Here is a 20,870-nt window from a genome sequence, read left to right on the forward strand (position 1 = left end):
ACATGTTTCTAATATTTAGGAAATTGCGTCTCATGACATCCCATGACAGAAAAGGTCATTTATAGGCATTCTATGATTTCTACGCCTAAAGAGAGTTTTCCACAAAAATGTATGGCATATTAGGGTTAAAGTGTACAGTTTCTTTCAAAACATTTAAAGACCAGCAGAGAAATTATAGCAGGAAACACAAATATAGCCATTGGTGGATGTCGGGCAATCCTTTTACCTTACGTTTTATAAAATATATGCCAGCGCAGTGTGTCAGACAGCTTCAGACATGAATGGTGAAGATATCTCAAGTAAATCAAGTACATAAGAACAGCCATACTGAGTCAGACCAAAGGTCCATCTAGCCCAGTATCCTATCTTCCGACACTGGCCAATGCCAGGTGCCCCAGAGGGAATGAAAAGAACAGGTAGTCATCCAAGCTTCTGGCAAACAGAGGCTAGGGACACCATCCCTGCCCATCCTGGCTAACAGCCATTAATGGACCCATCCTCCATGAATTTATCTCGATCTTTTTTGAACCCTGTTATAGTCTTGGCCCTCACAATATTCTCTGACAAGGAGTTCCACAGGTTGACTGTGCATTGTGTGAAGAAATACTTCCTTTTTTGTTTGTTAAACCTGCTGCTTATTAATTTCATTTGGTGACCCCCTAGTTCTTGTGTTATGAGGAGGAGTAAATTAACACTTCCTTATTTACTTTCTCCATTCCAGTCATGATTTTATAGACCTCAATCATATCCCCACTTAGTCATCTCTTTTCCAAGCTGAAGAGTCCCAGTCTTATTAATGTCTCCTCAGACGGAAGCTGTTCTATACCTCTAATCATTTTTGTTGCCCTTTTCTGAATCTTTTCCAATTCCAATATATCTTTTTTGAGATGGGGCAACCACATCTGCATGCAGTATTCAAGATGTGGGCGGACCATGGATTGATATAGAGGCAATATGATACTTTCTGTCATATTATCTATCCCTTTCTTAATGATGTCCAACATTCTGTTCACTTTTTTGACTGCCGCTGCACAGTGAGTGGATGTTTTCAGAGAACTATCCACAATGACTCCAAGATTTCTTTCTTGAGTGGTAACAGCTAATTTAGACCCCATCATTTTATATGTATAGTTGGGATTATGTTTTCCAATGTGCATTACTTTGCATTTATCAACATTGAATTTCATCCGCCATTTTGTTGCCCAGTCACCTAGTTTTGAGTGATCCTATTGTAGCTCTTCGCTGTCTGCCAGGGACTTAATTATCTTGAGTAGTTTTGTATCATCTGCAAATTTTGCCACCTCACTGTTTACCCCTTTTTCCAGATCATTTATGAATATGTTGAATAAGACTGGGCCCAGTATAGAGCCGTGGAGGACACCACTATTTACCTCTCTCCATTCTGAAAACTGACCATTTATTCCTCCCCTTGGTTTCCTAGTTTTAACCCGTTACCAATCCATGAGAGGACCTTCCGTCTTATCCCATGTCTTATCCCCTTATCCCTACTACGGCCATGCCACTCTAGCATTTCTAGTGCAGCCAAACCTTTAGCAAAGTACGACTTTCAATGCAGATGAAAAGCAGGTAACTTGAGTCAGATTCTGCTGCTTTTACAGTCGCTTTTCAGACTAGAACCACATTTTAATAGAGATACTACCACGTAAAAAGTCACTTCTGAATGAAAATACTTCACCTACTATTACTACGAGTCATACTTAAGTTTACTATAACGATACTATAACTACTGTAAATGAAAGACACCAGAGAATTTCTCCCTTTTATTTCCAATTATTTTGTGCATTTGACAGTGAAAGTTACTATAAGTATGGTCAATTTTCCCTTCACAAAACAATAGGGGAGTAAAAGGTATTTTTGAGAATAGGTATATAGGGCAAAAAGAAACCACAAATGGCATGGGGACTCAGGCTCAAGTATACTATTGAGAATCACATGAGTTCAGCTGCCATAAGCTATTGTCTAATATGGCTCAGCCACAGTGAAATTTCCCAGATCCTTTTTATTCTGTTTCGGAAAGTAGCTAGCATGAGAATTGTTATCTAGTGGACTTTATGAAAAAGGAACAATGCCCCACTGGGAAAGCAATTTTTGACTGGATTTGAAGTACAGAAGGAAGACAACAGGAGGTTTGCAACAAAACTGGATTAGAGAATTTCGTGGAAATGTCACTGCAAATTTATTTTTGAGCAACAGAAGAGCACATTTTTATCACCACTGACCCCTTCAATAAAAACCACTCAGCCTACCAGAAGACTGGTTTTGGTTTTGTTCCAAACCAACTTCAGTAGTTAGACTTTTAAAATGCTATGTTACTATCCAACTTTTACGGTTGGTTTAAATTAAGGATTGAGAAACCTACTGATACTTACTACCTCAGGAACTAAGCCTACTAGTCAAGCGAAAGATACTGGTGCTCCCACACTTCCAAAACCAACCTCCTAACTGCCAACTCACCCTTTGCTGTACAAATGAATAAAACAGACTGTGTATGTAATTATAACATTTCAATCAGCTATTTAATAAACTTGTAAAAATGTTACTTGCAATAAGAGCTAGCGGCACCACGGAATAGCAGGAAAAAAAGTGTCCCATATATTAGTTGTTGAATTTCCCCAATACCTATTGGATAATATATTTGTCAAATAGCATTTGGTCAGCCATTGAGCAGGCTGAATATCACAATTATTTGGCAAATAAATTTGTTAAATATTGGTAACATCCCTAATATAACAAATTTGATAAATATTATTCAACAGACTCTATGCTACTCTTGCTTTTATTACACGTTCTTTCCACTCCTGTCTGTATTCTACTTTTTCTTTCCAAAACCAGATCATAATGCATCTTTTCCTTAGCAGCATTTAGTATCAATTTACTCATCTTACAGTCATAGAAGGGACCATCAGATCATCTAGTCTGACTTCCCGTATACCACAGGCCACTAATATCACCTACCTCTCTCTTTTGCTTTCCCTTCCCCTACACTGTGTTCTTTCCTCCATGTCCCCTTTCCAAATCTCTCTCTACAAATACTGCATTTCTCTTTTTTGTGTTACCTCAATTTCTCCCTCCCATACTAAGGAGGCTGGTAAAATTTCCAAGCCCTAAAAACAAGAAGACTAACACTACTACTCACAGACTAATAAAAAAAAGATTTTGGGGAGGGGAAGATAATATCCAAACAGGGGCCCAATTCCACTTTCAGATGCTGGAAAAGGGGAAGGTGTCATCTCTTGACACGGCTTCAGAATTCCATCCTTCAGATTCTAATAGATTTTAAGTAGCACCATATTGTTGTAAGGGAGAAGTAGCACTCTGTCTCTTGGTTCCCTCTGTCCAGTGTCAGACTATCCTGGGTGCTGCAGGAATGTCTGCTACTTTACCCCCCTCCCACTCTCCTAGGGGCTTCAGAGAGAATATCCTGTATCAGTGATTCCAAATGTTCTACTGAGGGGATGCACCAACTGCATTTTGTCTTTTTGTTGTTGTTGTTACTCACCATTACATATATGCACCCTCCACCCTGGCACTACAACCCTAATCCTAGCTCACTCAGAAGGCTGGGGGGCGGGGGGGGGGAGTTGGAGAGCGAGCCTACCTGCAGCAGCTGCTTCTGTCTCATGGGGCTGGGCCCAGCTCCTCACTCCAAGTGTTGCGACCTGGTGCACATGGTCTCAGCACCACTGCAGTTTGGGGAAGCCCAAACGTGAGTGGCACTGAAACCATGTGCGCCAGGTCGCAATACCTAGAGCAGGGAGACAGGCCCAGCCCAATGGAAAAGGTGTCGCCGCTGTGGGGTGAATGCAGAGCAGGCTACTTCTCCAACACCACACTCCCCACTCATCTGTGGCTTCCTTTCCACACCGGCTGGGAGAAGTGTATGTTTGCCGAGGCCAGGGCCCAGCAATGGGTTAATCCAGCCCTGAACACAGTGAACCGTCCACAGGTGCCAACTCTGTGGGCACCCAGAGCACCCACAGAAAAAATTAGTGGATGCTTAGCACCCACCGGCAGCCAGCTCCCCCCTTCCCTCCCAGCACCTCCCATGATCAGCTGTTCTGCGGCGTGCAGGAGGCGCTGGGGGGGTGGGGGAGAAGCGGGGACGGGTGCGCTCGGGGGAGGGTGCAGAACTGGGTGGGAAGAGGCGGAGCGGGGGCAGAGAAGGGTCAGGGCCTAGAGGGAAAGGGTGGAGTGGGGGCAGGGCCTGGGGTTGAGCACCCCCAGAGACAGGAAGAAGCTGGCACCTCTGGAACCGTCTGACACTTTTCTGCGACCCACTGTTTGGAATACCACTGTCCTATACTATCCTCCTCCGGCCGAAATGAGGAGCGTCTGCTACTATATACTATATACTTTGCACTTCAGCCTCTGTTAATGGGCCTCCTATCCATCTAATAACCCCAGTGCCTGCCTCTACAGCTACCCACAGCTTCCCAAGACATGGTAGACTGAAATTGATCTGGTTTCCAATAACAGCTGTGAAAACTGGCAGCTTGGGAACTGCAGCACTGGCAAGTGCATATATTTGTGTGTGCGCACAAGAGAGATATTGGCTATGTATGCTTGCAGATTCAGGAAGGTACCACTGCATTAATTTGCGAAGGTTTCTTTGCAAACAAAGCCTAGATTTGTTTTTCTGTTTTTTTTAAATAAAAGCTTCGATTCTGCATAAGGTGATGGCATTTCCCTTAAGAGTTTACTGCTCTCCCTGTGAACTGGGTTTTTCAAACCGCTTTTCACTGCCCCTTATTGGGTTTGTTAAGGAGGTTGAAAAAGTGTACAGATAGCATACATTCAGAAAGGAAAAATTACATAGATAGCATACACTGTCATTCGTAATTACACCTGTAACTAGTATGAAAAATCTTACCTGTCTGGGTTTTTCACTCTGAATGTTGCATTAAGAGCTTTTAACCTGGACTCTGCCTGAAAAAAAATAAAAGTGTTATAATACAATTATATTTCAAAAACATCAAGCAACAATTTCTCTTTCCTGGCAGCCACAGTAGAAAGCTGCAGTTTTCTGTCATAATACTTCATCAAAAATTTCAAACATATTGAACAAATCTGACAAGTGAGAAAGCTAATGTCAGTCTGCTTTTAGAGAAAAGGCTAGAAAACGAAACTGTTCTGTGAACTAGCATGTAAACAGTATCCAGTATCATTAAACTAGTATAATCATAAACCTCAGCAAAATATTCTTTTCTTAAAATGTTACACAAACCACAAAATTAAGATATATAACCCTACATTCTTTTCAGGTGATGCAAGTAGGCCTAAGGCTATATGGACAAATTTTTTTATATATTTTTCAAACCAAATAAAACCAATAGTGGAAATGACCTTTATATGCTCTGAATTACAAAAACAGTTCCCCAATGGCATCAAACACAAACCTATTGTGTGCTCTCATTTTAAGAGTTACTGTAGAGGAAAACTATATTATATAAGAGTCAGCTTTTGATGCAGTGTTCTTTTTCGATAGGAAACTGCTATACTGAATCACAAATTGGATCACTGGATTTTCTTCAGTAAAAAGTAATTGCTTTAATTAAACTTTCTGCTCTGTTTCTGAGAAAAATGTTATTCTACCAGTGCCTGCAACAGAAGTATGGAATTCCCAACACTAATTCTTGCTTTTGTGTTTTAAATGTTTTAAGAATTTAGTTAGAATTAATCAGTTTTTGTGTTTACTCTGCAAAAGAGCAACACATCTCCACTTATTTTATTTGTTTTACTGTAATTCCTATTACTATAATACCTACATGTCCTGGTCATTGGGGCCCGAGTGTGCTAGACACTGTACACACATAACAAAAAGTCAGTCCCTGCCTCAGATAGTAAGGCATGTCTACATGGAGACACTCAAGAAAATTAAGACAAATTAACTAAAGGTAAGAGGTCCTAAATTAGAGCACAATCCCTGTGTGGATGCTCTCCTTCACAAGTTGCCTGAGTTCACTTTAGCTTAATCCTCCTTCAAATTAAAAGAGGTAGGTTTAAAAGAACCACGACTTCTGGTGCAAAAGGCTCAGTAAGAGTGATAATTCACAAGTGTACCTTCTGACAGAAAGAGTTTTTAGCAATGATGTTTGCTATAGGAATAATATTTTATGCATCAATTGTAGCAAAGTCAGCAACTCTTAAGAGCAGTTTTAAGAACTTATTTAGCAACTGATTCCAGTAGAACCCAGTGCTCGCTTGGAGTTAGAGTACAAAGTTTCGCTTCATAAGCCTCTCCGTAAATTCTATTTATGAGATTGGCACCAGAACGAGACTGTTCTGCCTCCCATCACATTGTGTCCAAGCTGTACCGTGTTTGAATTTCACTGTAATATCCTTGACACTGGGATCTCATCTCATGTTGGTAGAGTGCTGAATACAACGTCTGAGCTCAATTAAAAAGTAATTTTGCTATTGCGATTGGCATGACAGCTACTGATGAGTATTATACAAAGTGTGGTCAAGGAATAAAAAGGAGTTACTTTCCAGCAGTAACTCTGCTTTTCCAAACATTCTACAGACTGAGGGAGCAAACATCCCAAACCCCCCATAGTCATCTCTCAGCGTGCAAAGGAAGGGGTTTTTAAATTTTATTTAAGAATAGATTGGCTAGTTTTCAACAAAGATAAGTGACAGGTGTCAAGACTCAATTCTACTCAAAGGTGTCTGGCAACATCTTGGTCACGAGATCTGTTTCCTCTGAGCAGTCTGACTCATACTTGCTTACTTTATGGACAAAAGTATTTACACTACTTTATATACAGCTGTTCGAACTACAGAGCTAAAAGAGCTCTCTGAAAGAGCAAGACAGTCAATTCTACTCTGGGTTGTAAATGCATCATCAAAAGGATTAACTAAATTCTAATTACAGGACCAAATTCTGCCCTCATTTACACATACGTAATCTTTCAAAGCCAATGGAGTTTCACAGGTGTAACTGAGGAAACAATTTGTCCTGCAGAATCTTTACTATTGATGATGCACAAGAAGGAAACAATACAGCCTGACTTCTTGTGCATCGTCAGTCTGGCCATTTTTTACACACTTATTTCACAAAAAATCATACTACAAGCTAGCTAAGGGTTACTATAAAGCTAGAGCAAGTTTATGTAAGGTTTCTGGACAGACATTTCTGTAAATTGAGAGTACGTGCAAAAAGAATTTACAGAGGTGGTTAAATGGAGTGAATACTTGAAGTGGAATTGGCTGTCAACTGAGACTAAGTCAAGTAGCTTTCACACACACACACAAGCAAAAACTGGATGACAATATGGAATATAGCAGTTAAAAAGAGGTATTGCCTTTGTGCTCAGGCGTAGCCAGTGCAGTTTTGTTAAGGGTTTTTTTTTTTTGGGGGGGGGGGGGGGGGGAGGCTGCGAGGGCGGGGAGAAAAGAATTGTACACCATGTTTTTCCTCCTCTAGATTAACTATGACTGGGGTGGGAGGTGGGGAAGATAGTGCAATTGTGTTTTGCCCTCTCAGAGCAAAAAATTTTCAAAGAACATTCAAACACATATTCTAAATTGCAGTATTTTGGAGGCGGGGAAACGCATTACAGCTGGCAGAGACAGAATTCTAACCCTGAGTAGTCAGGGTAATCCAAAATAAATCGTTCTGGTTTAAACACAGGATCTTCATCTGTTCGACTAGTGTATTGCAGTGTCTGGACTGTGCTATCTAATTAGTCTGCAAACCCATTGGTGTCACAGAACAATGACAGCAAATGGGCCCATGACTCGCCTCTGGTCCTACACAACTACGCACTCCAAGTATAAATCTGCCTCTGATATTATTATTAAGCTACCATAAGGAACCAAATCAATCTGCTTACTAAAGACCTTTTATTTTTACATTCAGCACAGAAACTGAATGTATAATTAAAAGCTTTAGCAAAGGAAAGAGAAAGGCTCCATTCCCCATTATTTTATAAAAAATTCCTTAGAGAAACAGGGATTCCATAGAGAAAATAACCATGCACACTGTCAGAAATCTAGAGAGTGGAATGGTGATTGTCTCATCTTACATTTTACTTAAGATACCATCTGTCCTTAGACAATTGTTTATTTTGAATATTTTGCAGTAATTTAACTGTTGTTCTCTGGGTTCCTTCTTCCCCTCTCAAGTAACTTACATTTTAATAAAGGTAAATGAACTGACGAGGCCATGTATCTGACAATTTGTGTAACAGAAACTATATTTTTCTTACTTGCTCTTACATGCCATAATTTTCTCCTTTCTCCCACTATTATTCTGGAGTATCTATGTTGAGTTATTCCTAAGAGTTTAATAAAAACTTTTATTATGCCCTTCCCACCATTCTCAATGCAACTAACTAAAACTGCCCACACTGCTGTTCTCAAACACAGCTTAAAACAGAAGCTTTCATTAATTGATGATTTTGGGGTACAACATACATATGATGTCATTTAAAAATATGAGTTAGCGGTGTCTACCATCTGAATGCTTTGCAAATTATGATGTGCTATCAGTAATTTTAAAGGATGGTTCAGAAAACTGTCTTCCGCAGTTTTAACACTTAAAGAAGCAGTGCAGGGATAGGATCAAGTTTTTCCAAAAGGTCTGTCAAGCAGATGTTACATCCACATATCAGCCCATAAATAATCAAGAGGTTAATAAAAGCATGGTAATTCTTGCAATTCAAATGAATACAAAGGAAAACCATTGCAAATGTTATTCCTATTTCTTAAAATTTTTAATTTTTTACCTTTTTAATATTCCCCTGTAACCCCTTCTCTCTCATTGTTTCCCTCTACTATTAAGAGAATATATATTATATATATATATATATATTTCTTCCTGAATTTACAGCCTAGCTCCTTGGATGATAACTTGGCCTTTCTTTAATAAGGAATACGTATCTTCTTGTTCACCTGTTTTTTTCCACTGAACATTGACAGTACCCTTAATCACGACGTGGAAAATCCCACTCTCCATTATGTGGTTGAGTTCCCTAAATGCCTCAATGTACTGAATGAATACAGATCTTGTGACAAACTTTTTAATTAAAAAAAGAAAAAGTCCACTTTCAAGACTCCAGTGCCATAAAGAAACTAGAATGATAGTCCTAGATGCCTAGCAGTGTTAGAAGAGACACCCCAAGACAAAGGTCTACCACAAATCCACAGCATGCTTAACCATAATTCTGTGTCAAAGACCCTATATTCTGCAGCAGCTTCAGATAAATAAAAGCTCCGTTTTCATTTAATGGAAAAATTACACAAAAGGAATATTGTACTAGTGTACTATTTAATTAAATCTTAAATTCAATTTATTTTACCCTGCCTCTACATTTTTGATTTTCAATTGGTTGCAGAATTTTTTACTGAACGTACATCGTGGCACTGAAGATGTGGTCTGTATGTGCTGTGTGTGTTGGAAGGGAAGGAAGCTAGAGGTTGTGGTAGGTGGATAGGGGACAGGTGCAGATTTTCACACCATGCAGACAGTTTGAAATTATGGGATATGGACATCAGCAGGATGTGTCCGGTAATACAATCAGCAGTGAATTAAGTCAAATTGCCATTATCAGTAGGTGCCAGCATTAAACTTCCTTGTGATTAATGGGGACAGATCACACCCCAGAATTATTTTTTCAGGCTTTCAGCAGATTCAGGACAACAGTACTTCATCTGTTTATACTTAGTTCACATTTGAAAGGTTTTCTTTGCAACCAAGCGAATTAGAGACTATATATTTAAGATGAAGGCTTAGATTCATGCACACTATATTTTGCACCCACAGAAGCAGAGTACATATGGCTATGCCCAAAAGTTGCATCTGTCAGCAGATTCCCATGTACCCATACTTTGCCTGTGTACTAATGTAACACTCAGTCACCTATTTCTGCCTGTCCTCCACCAGTTTTTCCTCTCCCATTACCTTCTGCAATCAGTATGTAGGTGGCTCTTGTTAGGAGTCTGTCCTAACTGGGTGTTCAATTTTCTTCTCAACTGTCTCCTATAAGTTCCCTTCAAGGATTTATTGCAGTGACTTCCTCAAAACTAATTAAAATTCAAATGGTCTAATTAAGCAAGTAAAATTCTGCATAAACATATCTAATCCGAGACTCAGCAACAGTTGAACCAGGTAGGTATTACTTAGATTACTTCCATTGCTAGGGAGCACCGTCCTTTCTCCCATCTGACCCTTTTGGCTACTCGTCCTGTCAGAGACTTCCTCCTTGGTCTTGGCCATTTCTGCTTCTCTTCTGTTGTCTTGCTCAGGTTTCTTTGAGGTACCTAACTTATCATACCAAACCCCAGGCTCTGTTTCAAAATTAATTCAGGACTGTATTCAGAGCTTCGGCCGAAGCATTTCAGAGTTATTTGTACGTTCCACCACACCACTCCAAATAAGCACCCTCTCCTTCAAGGCTGTCAGCCTTTAGAGCTGGCCTTTACAGTCCTGCTTTGGCATGTTATTTGTCTCAGTTGGTGTCACTCTGAAACCAGCTCAGTCTGCTTATAAAAATACACGGGTCATAATTCTTAATATTAATTCTATGCTGCATCAAATATGAAACATGGGCAGATTAACTGACCTGTCACAGCTTCACTTATGAACTCTGGTAATTATCTGTTACATAATACCAGTACTACACCGTTTCCTTATATGGTCAAAATTATGCAGTTTGTCATGGGCCTGCTATTTTTAAACACAACAGCAAGCATAACTCTGCAGAGACTGAATTATGGTCTTTAATTGTGGTCAGAACAGTTCACAGGGTTACAACGTTCACTACACAAATGCATACAATTACCTTTAACTGAAACCCGGTCTCGTTCACCATTTCTTTCCATCCACCTTCCTAAAAATAAAAGTTTCACTTCAGTAAACTTCACTAATAAACATATGGCACGCACAGTCTATGTGAGACATGATAATAGCACCATTTCTACGCAGAAAAGACATTGGAGAATCCTCTTTGGGTTATGTGGGAACCACAAGCATCCAAACATGGGCTCAGTCCCACTCACTAGACCAAGTTCTAAAAAAAGGTACGTCAAGGAAATCTTCCTTTCAATGTCTGGACTTAGAATAATGGGTCATTCCATACGACAGGTTTTATGTTTACCCACCATCCCCTCTTTACAACTTCTCCCCTTCACTATGTGACACCAGCAGGCTGCATTATCCTGCGTACTTAAGAAGATTCTTGTCTGACAAGCAATTCACACTTTATAGGAAGAGGGGTAATGGCAGAGTCACTTCTTTAATGTTCCCAGCCATCACCAACGCCAGGATTGAGACTGAGTTGAGGCCTCAATCTGCCTCATTTCTAGCTCATTATACGACTGGCTAAGCCATCAGATCAACAAGACCAAATGAATGAACCAGTTTTCAAAACAGTATACCTCAAAAATAGGGCACATTAATTTTTTTTTTTAAAAGTGTCTTAAGTAAGAAACTGAAGTAGTCAAGATGGCAATGTTCACATTGAAAATTTAAAACTGTTCTTTTGTATTGTCTGGGTAATTCAGATGATAAACATTCAGCATGTTAACAGAATGTTCCTCCTAATAACCCACAGCAGAATACTCTAAATGTTCTAAGCTGAACTGTAATAGAGAAACTTTCACAAATAAGAAACAATATTAAGAAAGCAGAGGCAAATACCATACATGCCACTTTCCTGTAAGTTTTAATTACATTTGTCTTCATCAAGCCAATCTTCCTGTGATGATCACTATTAGCAGTTACAAAATTTGATCCTAGACTTACACTAGATATTCAGTTGCAGGGTGATGGCAACAAAAAAAAAAAGTTCAATCTTATCTGAGCAGAAGAAAGGAGACTAATTCTTATCAGACTGTACCTAGGATACTGCACACAGTCCTGGACCCTGACTTTACAACAAAGACAATTCTTGACACAATGGAGTAAATTCAGAGAAAAGCAAGAAAAAAGGATTAAAGAGCTGGAGGAATTAATCATAAAAATGTAGGGCTGGAAGGGATCTCAGAAGAAGTCCAGCCGCCTGTAATGTATCAAGAAAGATTAAAAAGAACTAATGATGTAGCTTGCCTAAGTAAAAACTAAGTGGGAGATGCGAAAATGAAATAATTCAACCACGTAAATACCAAAATAGACTTGAAGAATTATACTGTATGGTACAAGAGGGTATGTATGTGTAACTATGAATCATGAAAAGTGTTCATTAATTTCATCCCAATGTGTAAAATGCAATATCACAACCTACTAGGCACACAAAGCAATTAAAATAATAATATTACCTCAATAAGAACACAAAACTCTGAGTCAAAAAAGAAATTTCAGTCACAGCTTTACAACATGACCTGAACATCAGTAAGTTCTAGTTCGGTTCTTTCCCCACAGTGGACACTCTAGGACTGTCAGTGAGAGCATTCCAGTTGATCACAACTGTCAGACTGGAGCATGAAATAGCCAAGATCCAAACCATGTAAGGTTTAATAGATTAGTCAGTTGCATCCAAACTGCTCATCCCCTCAAAAAAACAACAAACTGGAAGTCAGTGCAATAAATGCTGCAACATGTCCAATATGCTAAATATTTAAATTTAGTGTCAGGAAAGACTTCCTGAGTTACATTAAGTTGTGGAATAAAGTTCCAAGGGAGGTGGTAATCTCATCCCCTAATAGCCTCAGAATGAGACTGGAAAAAGAATTATAAGGCACATTGTAAAGCACAACTGTGTACTGACAGGAGGTAGATTAGATAATCTAAACACTTTTCCTCCTTTAATTTGTTAATGCAGAAGTAGAGCAGGCAATAATTTATAAGTCACTGAAGAAAAGCTACTAGTGTTTAATATTTAAAAGCTGAATAACTAAGTAAAAGTGGAGGGAAGTACTTAGAAATAAAGAATGCCTTTCTACAATACCTGTGTTAAAAAGGAATAAAAAATTTTGTCCTGACAAATGACGGGATGTGAAGCCACACGTATTAGAAAGTTTTCCAAACCAATCCTTCGTCGTTCCACAAAGTCTGGATCCATGTTATCCGCTGATAACTTATGCCAAACAAACTCAGCCTGTGTGAACAGAATAGAATTAAGAGCAGCTAAATTTAGTGCTAAATGTAAGGCAAAGTGAGTTGAAGTTTCAACTTCCTTACCCTTTTTTCTGGCAAAGGTGGAACAACAATATGTGGATAGTTAACTAACAAATAATTCCTCAGCAACTCAAATTCACTGTATCGCCTCCAAAGGGAGTCTGGTGGGGAGCATTGTCCTTCAGTCTGTGACTCAACAGCTCTGAAAAATAAAATATCCCAACTGAGTGTTACTGATTTTTTCCCAAGACCATCAGTACAATTGTTACAATTCAGACATCAATTATATATATAATTTAATATATTATATATATTAAAAAAAAATCATAGTAACCCACTTGTGATTACTTTAATAATTTAACATACTTCAGTATTTAAGATTATACTTTAAAAGGGACATCAAGTTATTTCACAAAGCTACCTGAACTTTCTTTTAAACCTACTACTGGTATAAATATCCCTCAAGATTTTTACATTTACCAGTAACTGGAAGATTTGAGATTCCCCCTTCCCCAGTTTTCCTGTTTGTTTATTCTGTGTATTTCGCTTCACTCATCAGATAGTCAGTTAGGGCCCAATCCACCAAACAGTTATGCATATGAGTAACTGTACTCATGCGAGTACACTTATTACGCACAGCAGTAAGCACTGTGGTTTCAATCTTCTAAGGACCTCTAGCCCTCAAGTCCCACAGACTTCTTGAGGAGTCAAAGGCCCTCAGAACTTAACAGGAGTTTTTTGCACATTGCAGGATTGAGTTTTATGCTTGATATAAGTAAGTGTTCACTGGCTCAGCCCCATAATTAAAAAATCAGTTTTCCCTATTTGTTTGGATCTTCACACAGCAACTGGGGAGAAAACACACATTTTAAAACACATATGTAAGTGCAATTCTAAAGCCACAAAGATGTTTAAACAGGCCTCAGAAATAAGTGTAGTACCTGAAAGATCTTTTAAGTTGACTAGACTTCAAGATGGTGTCCTTTTGCTATTCAGAGGATTTAAGAGTTTACAGTCCAAAAAAACCCAAACCCAAATTAAAACAAACGGGCTAAAGGAAGGGTAAGCAGGTACAACATAAAAATAAAGTAGTCAGCGCAACTGGTTAAATCTTGATAATACAACCCATCTCCTCACCCGCCCCAAAAATATTGTATTTTGTTATTTTCATTAGATACATAATCTGCCCAACTGCCCCATAGCTTTGCTATCATTAGTCAGCTAATTTCTTGATGGCATCATGGTAGAAGCGCATCTTCAGATGGGATTTAAATGTGGAAAATGTAGTGGCTTTCTGAACCGGTTCTGAGGAGTGTTCCATGTGTGTAAAAAGCAGCATGTAAAGAAAGTGCAGAGATGGATGAAGGAGAAGCAAAGAGAGAAGAAAACCCTGAGCGTTGTAGTTAGTAGTGTTGGTGACTCCCTAGCATTCTGTCTTTGAGTCAATATAGTAAGAGGACATTGTGCCATTAAAAGCACTAGTTTTTTTAGAAAACATAAACCTGAGATCCTTACTACTCGTGGTTATTCAAGAGTCCATGTCTTTCTGCAAAAAACAGTAACGTATTTTTACTTTGGTGCACTTTGCTAATTTCGGTGTAATTATATTCTACATATAGATTTAATTGGAAACAGTATTCGTCACTTCCTGTGATAAAACTGTTGTACAGTGTTGTCATGCACTTTCACACAGCTGACTTGTTCAGTCCCAAAAGTGGCTGTATTTCAGTGCTGGGTTTAAAGAATTTCTGTATTGCTACAGATTGTAAAGCATTCTGGGATCCTTTGGGATGAAAAACTATATACACATCTAATATATTAATAATAAAAGAAGTATGTACTAAATAACCCCCATCCTCCAACACACACCGGAAATTCTGCTATATTGCAACAGTACACGTTAGAATTTAACCAGAAAATATTACTGATATGTTGCTCACCTATAAAGCACCATACAGTGCAGTGGTGGGCAACCTGCGGCCCACAGACCGCATGCAGCCTGTCCGGGTAATCTGCTGGCTAGCCACGAAACAGTTTGTTTACACTGCACCACCCGCAGCTCCCAGTGGCCGCAGTTTGCCGTTCCTGGCCAATGAGAGCTGCGGAAAGTGGTGCAGGCCACAGGGACGTGCTGGCCGCTGCTTCCCGCAGCTCCCATTGGCCAGGAACGGCGAACCACGGCTACTGGGAGCTGCGAGCAGCCGTGCCTGTGGACAGTCAGTGTAAACAAACTGTCTCACGGCCTGCCAGCAGGTTACTCTGATGGGCCGCAGGTTGCCCACCACTGATAAAGTTAAATATGCACATGCAGAGAGAAAGTCAAAACAGGGCCCTCAATGTGCAGACCTACAGTAGACTTAAAAATATCACTGCTTTTTATTAAGTGACCAAATTTAATTTTTCTAAGCAGCAGTAAATGCATTCTGGGAACTGCTGGTATAAACTTACAGTGAGTACTATTAACCCTGCCATGGGATTACCAGCTGTAAAGACTTAATAGTACTCAGCAGTACAGTGTACCATTTCTTCCAGCAGATTTAAAGCTGTACAATGTCAAGTTTGAACCTGCTCCTATCCATTGTTTCTAACTGTGGAGAAAGATTTTTTTTAAATCTATACCGCAAAAATCACTTTTTTTTTTTATATAATCCAATCAACTCTCAGTGCTATTTAAAACCTGGGTTTACATCTTCCACTTTCCAAATCTCTCAAGACCAAGACCAATAGTATCAGTGAGTCAGCACTGGAAAATCTGCACACCAGCTTGCACCTTTCAAGGGTGTCTCTGGATAGCAGCAGTCTTCAGCTAAAAACGCTGCAAATCCTTTCCCTAAATGAGCCATAAATATGCTTTTATATCATTAAAAAAATTATCTTCCCACAGAGATACTAGAAAGTCATCCAGGCTTTGGTAATACTACATTTATAAAGGCTGCAGCTGGAATTCAGTATGGCTCTCCATCACTCCTTAAGATAAAGTTAAGGAGTTTGTCTTCCATGTCTGGATCTGCCCTTAAATAATTAATAGACTAGAGTGTGCTGCTTTTTCCCCTTGTTCGTCAGCCTTCTAAAATAATTGCTCTGTTATACCCAGTGTTGCCAACTCTCACAATTTTATCACGTGTCTCAACATTTGGTGTTTTTCTTAAACCTCAGCTCCTACAGTCAAGCGTCAACTTTCATTTAAAAAAAAGTCACTAGCCCCCATGGTTGAGGAAAAGAGCCAGAAAACGTGACCCAACTGTAATCTAAAGACTCATATCAGAAGGCTAAGAAAATGTACCCAGAACTTATTATTTTAAAAATATTTCATGATTTTCAGACATGACTCATGATTTTTGAATGCCTGAAACTGGCAATACTGTATATCTTCTATTAATGAATCAGGAGGACAGTACTTTGACTTTCCTTAAAGCTTGCTTCCAAGATATCCATTCATTTTATTAATATTGAATTAAAACTCAAGATATCGAGTGGGATCACTTAGTATTATTTTACTCATGTCGTATTCTGTCTAGGCATTGACAAAATGGTCCAAGTCACTATAATATTTGAATACTCTCATGTTAAGGACCGCAGCCTTAACATGACAAGAGAATCATAGAATATCAGGGTTGGAAGGGACCTCAGGAGGTCATCTAGTCCACCCCCTGCTCAAAGCTGGACCAACCCCAACTAAATCATCCCAGCCAGGGCTTTGTCAAGCCTGACCATAAAATCTTAGAAGGAAGGAGATTCCACTACCTCCCTAGGTAACCCATTTCAGTGCTTCACTACCCTCCTAGTGAAAAAGTTTTTCTTAATATCCAACCTAAACCTCCCCCCCTGCAACTTGAGACCATTACTTCTTGTTCTGTCATCAGCTACCACTGAGAACAGTCTAGATCCATCCTCTTTGGAACCCCCTTTCAGGTAGTTGAAAGCAGCTATCAAATCCTCCCTCATTCTTCTCTTCTGCAGACTAAATAATCCCAGTTCCCTCAGCCTCTCCTCATAAGTCATGTGCTCCAGCCCCCTAATAATTTCTGTTGCCCTCTGCTGGACTCCTTCCAATTTTTCCACATCCTTCTTGTAGTGAGGGGCCCAAAACAGGACACAGTACTCCAGATGAAGCCTCACCAATGCCGAATAGAGGGCAACGATCACGTCCCTCGATTTGCTGGCAATGCTCTTACTTATACAGCCCAGAATGCTGTTAGCCTTCTTGGCAACAAGGGCACACCGTTGACTCATATCCAGCTTCTCATCCACTGTAACCCCTAGGTCCTTTTCTGCAGAACTGCTGCCTAGCCACTCGATCCCTAGTCTGTAGCAGTGCATGGGATTCTTTAGTCTTAAGTGCAGGACTCTGCACTTATCCTTGTTGAACCTCATCAGATTTCTTTTGGCCCAATCCTCTAATTTGTCTAGGTCCCTCTGTATCCTATCCCTACCCTCCAGGGTATCTACCAGTCCTCCCAGTTTAGTGTCATCTGCAAACTTGCTGAGGGTGCAATCCACGCCATCCTCCAGATCGTTAATAAAGATATTGAACAAAACCGGCCCCAGGACTGACACTTGGGGCACTCCACTTGATACCGGCTGCCAACTAGACATGGAGCCACTGATCACTATCTGTTGAGCCCGACGATCTAGCCAGCTTTCTATCCACCTTATAGGCCATTCATCCAGCCCATACTTCTTTAACTTGCTGGCAAGAATACTGTGGGAGACCATATCAAAAGCTTTGCTAAAGTCAAGGAATAACACGTCCACTGCTTTCCTCTCATCCACAGAGCCAGTTTTCTCGTCATTGAAGGCAATTAGGTTAGTCAGGAATGACTTGCCCTTGGTGAATGCATGCTGACTGTTCCTGATCACAGAATGTTCTATTATAAAGCTAAGCTCTGACTGATTCCCATGAGAATCAATATAAACTAGGCAAGGGCATATTAAACTAGAAGCAGTTACATAAAAATGACATAGAAGGAGGCAAAGCTAGAATAATATTTCGTCTAGATAATACTTAGCCCTGCCATGAGTGCAGGGGACTGAACTGACCTTTCGAAGTCCCTTCCAGTCCTATGATTCTAGAAGGCTGCAGAGGAGGGTCATTTGGACCAAGGACCTAACTGTTGTTTCTTCATTTCTCACAATACTCCCATTGTATCAGCTTTGAAATGGACTGGTTGGCTCTAGCAAATATTCTTAAGGAATTACAATCTAACATGCATTGTTCCTAGTATTCATCAGTCCACTTATGGGGGGGGGGGGGAAATCACACCTCTAAATGAGAGACTAAATTGAAAGCATTAAAAAAAAAAGTGTGTGGGGGGGGAAGGTCACCTAAATCAACCCGTTACTTCCTACCCCCACAGCCCTCAACAGCAGAAGCACAAGCTTAGTCTACCTGCATGGAGAGAAAGAGGAATTACATATACTGCTTAAATTACTGGTTAAGGAGTCTGCACCAAGACAGAGTACCTATGTTTGTGGAAGTTGTCTCATCCGATGAAGTGAGCTGTAGCTCACGACAGCTTATGCTCAAATAAATTTGTTAGTCTCTAAGGTGCCACAAGTCCTCCTTTTCTTATTATTTGTGTTATGGTAGCACCCAAAGCCCCAGTCACAATCAGGGTCCGGTTGTGCTAGGTGCCATATACACATATAGCAAGACAGTTTGTGCCCTAAAAAGCTTACAATCAAATAAGAATATAAGAGTAAACTAAAAAGGCAAAAGACAAAGGATAGTGATCAGTATGAATGACACAGATCAGGTTAGTTCCCTTTCCTTTTCGTTTGTTATGGGGCAAGGAAGAAAGCTGGGGGGGAAGCCTGGCAGCAGAGGAACTGTGCTATGGGAGGGTTGGGAGGAGGGTAGGGCAGGCAACCAACAACCACACAGAAAATAACGTCCAGATTTCAAATTCTGAAAAGCTGCCTGCTAACATCACAAGCATCCAGACACTCGGGCAGCGTTTCTCACATGCAGCCACCAGGGGCTTTTCTTGCGGCCACAGCCTCCTGGGCAGTGATGGGGGGGGGGGGAGGAGGGAGAGCAGCAGTGGTTGGGCCCTACCCCCCTCTGCAGACACAAAAGCTGGAAGAGCAGGCAACAGGTGAGAGTTCCCCACCTTTCCAGGGACAGTGGGTTCGGGCTTCAGCCCTGGAAAGGCGGGTAGCAGGCAGTAGGCTCCAGCCACGGAGCTTCGTTCCCTGGCCGCAAGGTCGTGGGCTCTGACCCCAAGCTCACCCCCATATCACTCCTGGGCTCTGCTGCCTCCCCCATCACCTCTGGCCCCCGCTGACTCTGTACCCACCTCCCCATCCAGGGCTTAATTTGTCTCCGGACTTGCCGGGGCTGAATAAGTCTGCTGTGAAAAGTAATATCTCTATGTTAGTTAATATCACTTTTCACAGCAGCCTGAGTGGCCAGCAAATTGTTTTTGTTTGTTTGTTTTAAAGAAACCAAAAAACAAAAGAAACAACAAGAAAAAAGACAAGAACATGCGAAGCACCTTATTTGTGTTTCTATTCTGTTTAGGTCCAGTAAACAATAACACACCTGTACATTATTTTTATTATTGAGTCTGCAAAAAATATCCTACATAAATAAATTACAATGATTTGGACATGTACTGTATGTGTGTGTATTTATTTGTTTTTCCTAAAGTTAATTAAGTATTTTAGGAAAAATGTCAGAGCGGCCACCAGCAAGACTTGGTAGCCACACTCTAGGCCACCAAAAATGTGTTGTGAGAACCCCTGCACTAGAGTCCTTGAGTACGCTTCCCCCATGCTCCCTCCTTCTGCTATTCCCAAATGTAGCTGGGGAAATCCCAGTTCCTTCCTGGGGCTTCCTCTATGATTGGGGGGAGGGAGGGCTGTCTCCACCTTGGAAGGGCTTGCTCCCTCCTCTATATGTCTAGGGAGGATGAATTCTCCCACTCACAAAAGCCTAGGTCTGAACACAGAAGCCAATGGACTGAATGTTCTCATCCCTAGAGGTGGTCACTCCAGATTAAGTATCGAGGTATACTAACATGACAGTATTCTATGGAGATGACTTCAGTTTCCAGAGCTTTAATCAGGTACCCCCCACAAGCATTAAATTCCTTTACCATATTTAAAAAAAATAAAAATGCAATCCTACAAGACTTATGCTTCTCAAGCCTATTATTCAACTAACTTTAATACTCGTCCTAAAGCATAAACTCTTTAACTAACATTTACAGCTATTTATAGTTCAAAATATTCTTTGCTGCAGTGAATAGTTAAAAGACAAAACACCATCTCTACTTTTCCCCCCAATTTTTTTGATAGGCTAAGAAGAAATGGATGATATGTAACTTGGAAAAATACACAGAACTGGAGAGTTTGAGTGGGATAAGACTGGGAAAAGTAAGAGCGGATGCTTTTGCAGAACTTTGATGGACAAAAACCATACAGGTTTCAGAGTAACAGCCGTGTTAGTCTGTATTCGTAAAAAGAAAAGGAGTACTTGTGGCACCTTAGAGACTAACCAGTTTATTTGAGCATGAGCTTTCGTGAGCTACAGCTCACTTCATCGGATGCATAGCATATCGTGGAAACTGCAGAAGACATTATATACACACAGAGACCATGAAACAAAACTTCCTCCCACCCCACTCTCCTGCTGGTAACAGCTTATCTAAAGTGATCTTCAAGTAGGGCCATTTCCAGCACAAATCCAGGTTTTCTCACCCTTCCCCCCCCCCCCCCCACATACACACATACAAACTCACTCTCCTGCTGGTAATAGCCCATCCCCCTTTGAAACCTCTCTTTATAA

General features: G+C 40.4%; 1 protein-coding gene across 4 annotated transcripts in view; it reads right to left on the reverse strand.

Annotated features, from left to right (window-relative positions):
- SNX4 (sorting nexin 4) overlaps positions 1–20,870 on the reverse strand; it is an 82,536-nt gene that overhangs the window by 21,787 nt on the left and 39,879 nt on the right. For 3 of the 4 annotated variants that reach the window (XM_074967186.1, XM_074967187.1, XM_074967188.1), the window contains exons 3-6: positions 13,142–13,280; positions 12,909–13,058; positions 10,806–10,853; positions 4,892–4,947 (exon numbers count right to left, since the gene is read on the reverse strand). In XM_074967186.1, the coding sequence (XP_074823287.1) occupies positions 4,892–4,947; positions 10,806–10,853; positions 12,909–13,058; positions 13,142–13,280 (393 nt within the window). The remainder of the gene's footprint in view (positions 1–4,891; positions 4,948–10,805; positions 10,854–12,908; positions 13,059–13,141; positions 13,281–20,870) is intronic. The other variant, XM_074967189.1, reaches the window with a different exon arrangement.

The sequence above is a fragment of the Natator depressus genome, chromosome 11, assembly GCF_965152275.1.
Source record: "Natator depressus isolate rNatDep1 chromosome 11, rNatDep2.hap1, whole genome shotgun sequence".
NCBI classification, from domain to species: domain Eukaryota; kingdom Metazoa; phylum Chordata; order Testudines; family Cheloniidae; genus Natator; species Natator depressus.